At 41.4% G+C, this 7500-nt stretch overlaps 2 protein-coding genes across 2 annotated transcripts in view; both read left to right on the forward strand.

The window, feature by feature from the left end:
- Window positions 1-3368, forward strand: part of LOC138040648 (tubulin alpha-1 chain-like) — a 6420-nt gene extending 3052 nt beyond the window's left edge. The window contains exons 2-5 of the mRNA XM_068886334.1: window positions 1333-1481; window positions 2077-2469; window positions 2549-2836; window positions 2979-3368. Of these exons, the coding sequence (XP_068742435.1) occupies window positions 1333-1481; window positions 2077-2469; window positions 2549-2836; window positions 2979-3281 (1133 nt within the window). The 3' untranslated portion in view covers window positions 3282-3368. The remainder of the gene's footprint in view (window positions 1-1332; window positions 1482-2076; window positions 2470-2548; window positions 2837-2978) is intronic.
- A 1709-nt stretch (window positions 3369-5077) lies between these two features.
- Window positions 5078-7500, forward strand: part of LOC138040657 (tubulin alpha-1 chain-like) — a 4426-nt gene continuing 2003 nt past the window's right edge. The window contains exons 1-2 of the mRNA XM_068886342.1: window positions 5078-5225; window positions 5497-5719. Of these exons, the coding sequence (XP_068742443.1) occupies window positions 5223-5225; window positions 5497-5719 (226 nt within the window). The 5' untranslated portion in view covers window positions 5078-5222. The remainder of the gene's footprint in view (window positions 5226-5496; window positions 5720-7500) is intronic.

Below are 7500 nucleotides of genomic sequence, written 5' to 3' on the forward strand. Positions count from 1 at the left end.
TAGCGAAGCCCCGCGCGCTCGGAGCACCCATCGACGCGAGAAATTTTGGTTTTAGCTATGACGTCATCGACCTACGGGAAATTGACTCAGAGAGCCTTCCGCAGGGTAGGCATTTTGACACGTATGCGTTGCCCCATGGTCGGGAATTTGACATGTCCGCCATCTTAGAACACCGAGAGAACCTGGAGATGAGTTATCCTCGACCTTGGTTTTGAAGAGACTTCTCTGGTTTTCCCGATTTTTCTGGGCACCATGGGTGAAAGAGAGGTAAGCGAATCTGTCTCCAGGGGCGGATCCCTACCGGTTTCCACCGTTTTAGAAGGTCTCAATTGGGTTTAACCGTTAGCCGTAAAAGGGCCAAAAATGTAACCGTTAGGCGTAAAAAAACTTAAAATTTAACCGTTAGCCGTAAAACAAATTGAAAACTGTTAACCGTAAGAAAAGGGATATTTTTGCAATTTTTGGCACTTAAAAGGTCACCGGATGAGCAAATAGTTTGCTGGGAAGTTCTTAGAAGGTGACGTTCAGCTATCCATTTTTGCAATGAAGATATCATTCACTAAAATTTTCGGACACTTCAATTTTCAGCTAAGATATCCGAACAGATCAAATTCTTCTAGGTGACAAAAACATCTCTTTATACAACCTTTATACATTACAAAGAGCCTAGAAATGGTTCTCGACGGCTTTTGGCTTAATTCTCTCGTTGGGTACCCTTGATTAATGACAAAAATGGTTTTTCACAAGTTTTCTCCCTTGCCTCGCTGGCTTCACTTTGATCAGTGTCACGCTGCATCCGGTAGCTTCACGTTATTTCCGAGCTGACAACCTGCACCAAATCAAACTACTCGTATTCACCAATACGTTATCCGTTCTCATGAGCCCTCCAGACTTCAATTGGCTGCAGATGCATTTAGAAATAATACTTCTTTTGTTCCGTACTTAGCAAATTTGAATACCAAAAGTAACCATCAGTCCTTGCGCTTCTAACCGTCCCAAAATGTATCACCCTACTTCTGCGCGACATGGTAGGCCGAGTAAACGCTTCAAAGAGCGTCTTGAATTTAAGGCCCTGTTTACAAGCAGGTAGGGTAACCCTACTGCTAGGGTCAAAGATAGCCTGGGTTTACAAGCAAAATTTCACAGATAAGGTTACCCTACCACCCGGGACAACTTTGCGTGCCTTGTAACCGCCAGCATCACAAACTAAATGGGAACCGCTAAAAAGTTGTCCCGGGTAGGTGAGTTGTCCCTAGCAGATCGTTTACAAGGCAGCTAGGGTTACCCTAGCGCCAGGGTAAAGTTTTAAGCAAGTTTTTTTCCTCATTGCAGATGAGGTCCGTACTGGTACATACAGACAACTGTTCCACCCAGAACAGTTGATAACTGGTAAAGAAGATGCTGCTAACAACTATGCTCGAGGACATTACACAATTGGAAAGGAAGCTATTGATATTGTCCTTGACAGGATCAGAAAGTTGGTAGGTGATACTTAACCCATTCGCACCTCAAACGCCCTTGGTCGCCCCCAGTTGATGAGTGTGGCGTTAGACAGAGTGAAATCTGTTAGGTCAGTCTCGCTCCCAGGGCTCAGTGGATTAAAGTTTCCTTATTAGTAGAGATTTTTTTACCCAAGACGTATGTAGTGTCGAGATATTTTTAGTTGCATTGTGTGACATTTAGTAAGAAGAGTGATTTGCGTTATGTGATCTTTTTTTTTTTGTTGTGATTTCAATGTAGACAATAGAACCAATTAATCAGTCAATATATCATCGCTGTCAAGGATTTAGCGTGTGTCGCACGTCAGAGATAAAAGTAAATCAACTAAGAAATATTTTCTGCTACTACTTGTATCAATAAATCGGGACGAGATCAGTTATCAATAAGAATAAAAAACCGTGAAGTTTGCGAAGTACAGCCTGGTATTCTTTGACATTCGCAACAGTAGTCCAGGAAAAAAGGTAGCAGTGAACCAAAGGGAAGAATGCGAAGAACTTTCACTTAAGAAGAGTTTCTCTCTGCACTTGTCGTTTGGAATCTCTAATTTTTTTTCATTATTCGTTTGTATTTCTGTAGGCTGACCAGTGCACTGGCCTTCAAGGATTTCTCATCTTCCATTCCTTCGGTGGTGGAACTGGCTCTGGTTTTACATCTCTGCTTATGGAACGTCTGTCTGTTGACTACGGCAAGAAATCCAAATTGGAGTTCTCTATCTACCCAGCACCTCAGATTGCTACAGCTGTAGTGGAACCATACAACTCCATTCTGACCACTCACACCACCTTGGAACACTCTGACTGCGCCTTCATGGTTGACAATGAAGCCATCTATGATATTTGCCGTCGTAACTTGGACATTGAAAGGCCAACTTACACCAATTTGAACCGCCTGATAGGTCAGATTGTATCATCCATCACTGCTTCGCTGCGATTCGATGGTGCACTTAACGTTGACTTGACTGAGTTTCAGGTACCTGTCAATCACTCGCTGTTCTTTCTGATACTAAAAGATTAATTGCCTCTAACCTTCATTTTTGTGGTAATTGCAGACCAACTTGGTGCCCTACCCCCGTATTCACTTCCCATTGGCTACTTATGCGCCTGTCATCTCTGCTGAAAAGGCCTACCATGAGCAGCTTACAGTTGCTGAAATTACCAATGCTTGTTTTGAGCCAGCCAATCAGATGGTGAAATGTGACCCACGTCACGGCAAATACATGGCTTGCTGTCTATTGTTCCGTGGTGATGTGGTACCAAAGGATGTGAACGCAGCTATTGCCACAATCAAGACCAAAAGAACCATTCAGTTTGTGGACTGGTGCCCAACTGGCTTCAAGGTATTTATATACTGTATGGCATAATATTAATTTCGGATTTTAGCCGTCTATGGTGAGCTACAAATGTTAGCTAAACATTATTGCCTTAAGACCACTATTTAATGTTGTAAGATCTATTTTTAATCTCTCTGTGCATTTTCAGGTGGGAATTAACTACCAGCCCCCCACAGTTGTCCCCGGTGGAGACTTGGCGAAGGTTCAACGTGCAGTGTGTATGTTGAGTAACACAACAGCCATTGCAGAGGCCTGGGCCCGTCTGGATCACAAGTTTGATCTGATGTACGCCAAACGTGCGTTTGTTCATTGGTACGTAGGTGAGGGTATGGAAGAAGGAGAATTCTCTGAAGCTCGTGAAGATTTGGCTGCACTGGAGAAGGATTATGAAGAAGTTGGCGTTGATTCTGTTGATGCTGAAGGAGAGGAGGAAGAAGGAGACGAGTACTAGAAACTCCATTCATTTATGAATCAGTGTCTGGAAAGCTGGGTTTTATATATCGAATTCAGAAAATAAAGTCATCAGTGGGGTGTTTGAGATCTCCCGTTGTGTTATATAATGAACTCCTTCTTCACCTCGTTCTATTTTGGTTGGGTCATATTCCTCGCCTTTTTCCAAAAGGTGTTGCTGCCACAATTTGGCCTTGGCAGGGATGCCCGTATTGGGAGAGTCGGTTACCCTATAAATATTCTTTTATGCCTCTTTCCATTCCCAAAACCACTTGAAGCAAAGGCGGATCTAGGATTTTGGATAGGGGAGTGCACATGTCACACGGAAATGTTAGACAATGTATAATACATGCTTTTAAGAGGGTTAGGGCTGTAGTATGATAAATCTGTATCGATGAGGCAAATAAAAATCTAACTTAATGCAGTTTTTGTGCTTTTAATATCTTCTAGTAGCTTAATTCGCTTTGCCGTTTTTTAGCTAAGCTTACGTTACTAGGAAGAATTATGAGTGTAACATGACAGTAATATCAAGTGCCTTTGATAATGTGTCTAGAAGGTCTGGCCCTGGTACCTTGTCCCATTTCATCCTCCAAATATGGACTTCTGTGTTAACGGTTTTAGGCGAAGGCAAGTCATTTTGATAAAAATCGAACAACCCATTGCATTGGTGTCGGTGGAGTCAGGTGGGATAAGTTTTAAGCCCTCAGTTGCTCTTTTGGCTTCTTCTGAGAAACGTGAAGTCAGTTCCATCAACAGATGATCTACAAGTGGTAATGTTACATTTCGTTTATAGTATTCTTTTGGTAACCGGGGGGGGGGGGGAGGGTGCACGTGCACCCAGTGCACCTCTCCTAGATCCGCCCTTGTGAAGAGCGTGCGCACTGGTTGTTTTTGACCGTCTCGATAGTCCTTGAATACTGTTTAATTTTGTTTGTTTATTTGTTTGTTTTGGGTTCTTGAGCGCATAAACATTTTTAATTCGAAACCCACAACTTTTAGACTGCGTGCAGTCCTTTCATAAATCAGTCGAGCAGCCCGCGTTTCAGAGGCAGTCGTGTATTGTCACGCAATCAAGCCTCCCTCGGTCATTTCATTCGTTTGCGTGACTTAACACGACTGCCCCTGAAATGCGGGCCGCTGCTCGCAATCTACACCAGTTTAAACTTAATGAAACTTTAGTGAGAATGTTTAGTACCTTACCTACACAAAACTAAGGGTGCGTTCGATTGACCCTATCATGTCTGGCATTTTGAAGCAACAAGGATAATAAAGATATGTTTAAAATAGCATTTTAGCAAGTGTTTGACAATTTTAATGTGAATGTACGTAAAAACGAAGGATTTCTAACTTCTATTCCATGTATTCCTATTCCGGAATATGTGCTTAAGGAACCACGCCATTAGTCATTGGGTGCTTCGTGTTCTTCTCTCGCGTCTCGTTCTTCACGCGCGACGCCAACGCAGGGCGCCTGTTTATACACACCCAATATCCGGCAAACCTGTTTTACTGGTTCACAATTGTTGAGACCACCAATCTTTCATCGTCACCAGGCAACGCCTCACTGATTACGAAACGCTGTCGTTGCGACCACTGAACTGTGCATTCCTTGTTGAAGAAATCTGCTTTTTACTAGGCGATGATGTTCTAACAAATATTAGAATCTCAAGGGAGAAGTATCAGCCTTCCGAGATTGCTTAACTTGAAATGTGAGAGCTGTCTGTGTGACAAATATTTATCACGGAAAGGTGATTAAAATAACAACACGTCAATCAATACATTGTTGTTATGGTTACGTAGGATTATAGTATAAAGGACGATGTTTGCTGCTGTAGGACATTCAGTGAACGTTGTTCCGAGTCTTCTGGTGAAAGCCGTTACCTTTCGAAAGGAGACTATTTAACATACTTTTCAATCCGCGTTGTAACAAAAATCTCAGATCAATATGGTAAGTGAATAGTTTTTCGTTTTGATGTTGAATTACAGCGATGTCGTGAAAGAACAGAAAATCGCGCGCTTTGTCTGTTCTTTCAACCGTTGAATTATTGACCGCGCCTTTAGTGAATTCTTCTCCTTATCTTTTCGAGTTCGAAACTGAATATTTTCAAAGATATCCCTTGCTTTAGAAAACTTTCAGAATGAGAACCACGCTAGGATAATGGGGACACAGTTACTAGTTTCCTGTTAATTAATCGCATCTAAATTTTGTGTCGCAACAGCGTGAATGTATCTCAGTCCATGTTGGCCAAGCTGGTGTTCAGATTGGAAACGCTTGTTGGGAGTTGTACTGTTTAGAACATGGAATTCAACCTGATGGCCAGATGCCGAGCGATAAGACCATCGGCGGTGGAGATGATTCGTTCAACACGTTTTTCAGCGAAACTGGAGCGGGAAAGCACGTTCCTCGCGCCGTGTTCGTTGACTTGGAACCAACCGTCGTTGGTGAGTAAATAGAATTTCTGGTTCTTCGAAATCCTACATCTTCACATCGATGATATGTTTTTATACCAAACCTGAACTGAATTTTAAAGCAAATCTTGTGGGTAAAATAGGCGCGACAGTTTGTATTCTTCTCATCGCTTGGAGCGCTGAAGTTCCATTACGATCGACACTCCAGTTCAAACTCGTAAGTTATAATTCACCATCCTTCGTTTTGAATAACGAAATATCTAACAAATGACTTCTTTCGGGTTTTAGCCGAAATGAGTCGCTGCCTTCTCGACAAATTCATTGCCGCCGCAAAAAAGCCAAAACATTCAGCCATATCAGTGTAGCAAACCCTGTCCCAAAGCGTTATATAATATATTTTTTTACGTTCGAGTGAAAAACGAAAAGAAGTCAGAGGAAAGGCGTTGGGTTATGTAAATATCTTTCTCAATATTCAAATGAGACAGTTCGAGTTTTTTTTAACCTCGTTTCAACTATTGTCCATTTTCACTTTTCTTACACTCGAGAATTTCCTTGTACCTTGTGATAAGGATTAACACTTGGTTATACGAAGTTAGGAAAGGCGAGATTGTGCACGCTTTCCGTGGAGTTGCAACTAAACCGGTACTTTGCTAAACACGCGTGGTTCGAGTGCTTAATTTAAATTCTCCCAGTTGTGTCATGTTTAAGTTTGGCAGTTGAGTTATTCTTGCCAAAATTTCTTATGAGCACCGCCGTGGTTGAAATGAATTGTTTCGGAACAAAAATTGGGCTGCAATTTAGCCCGAATTTTCGTTCAAACCAGAAATGTTTCGTGTATTTAATTTTCTTGAGCGGCAAGCCCCATTAAATTTTAACACTAGCTTGGATATTTGGGTTTCGGTTTCGTTTCATCTCTTCCTCTAAACGAGATTGGAGCAACTTTCACGGACGAATTCTATCGAGCATTTGCTGGCATTTAGAGGAAAATATCTAGTGCTGCTGGCATTAAGAGGTAAATTAATGTCTGGTGTTGCTGTCGCGAACTAAATTCCTACTGGAAAGCGTGTCAACGCCAGCAGGGAGTCTCAACATTACTATTGTTCAAAGCACTTGGAACTCAAATCAATATCCGATTTTCTCGTCAGAATGAGAAAAAGCTTGATTGGAAATAGTCCCTTCCGTTCAAATAATTTTACATATCCAGCAGGAAACCGTTGAGTCTTGGCAAGCTAAGCAATGTCACTGGTTGTGGGACAAACAACATTAATAAATTTTAGTTTCTCAGACCTTGAAATTCCTGTATTTGATTCTAATACTGTTAAAATGCGATAGCACCTTTCTTTGAGGGAACTATCAGGGACTTTGAATGTGTTTAGGTAAGGCTGTTAATACCCCCTGCCTTTTCTTTTGCAACAAGGATGGAGCAAACAAACGGTGATCACTAACGATAAATAGACTTGTATAGTGCATCGTCCATATGAATTGAGTATGTACACATTAGCTTTACAATATTCAAAGAGTGTAGTTGACTTAAAGATTTAATATGCCAATAAAATATTATTGATAGGGACTTTAGAGAACTGTAGAGGTGTCACTATGTTATACATGTCTGTAGTATTACTGTATATACTAAAACTGTGGATAGCATTGAAGTTGTGTTCTGATTGGCCACTCAAACTCCAGATGTCCTTTGCTGTTTACCTCGAGCAACTTGTGCGGCATTTGTGCCCGAAAACATTGTAATTATTGCAAAAAGTAAGCAAGACTAGTTAAAATCACCTTCATGTGCTATATTATGTGTTATATTAAAACAA

The sequence above is a fragment of the Montipora capricornis genome, chromosome 1 (assembly GCF_036669925.1).
Source record: "Montipora capricornis isolate CH-2021 chromosome 1, ASM3666992v2, whole genome shotgun sequence".
NCBI lineage: Eukaryota > Metazoa > Cnidaria > Anthozoa > Scleractinia > Acroporidae > Montipora > Montipora capricornis.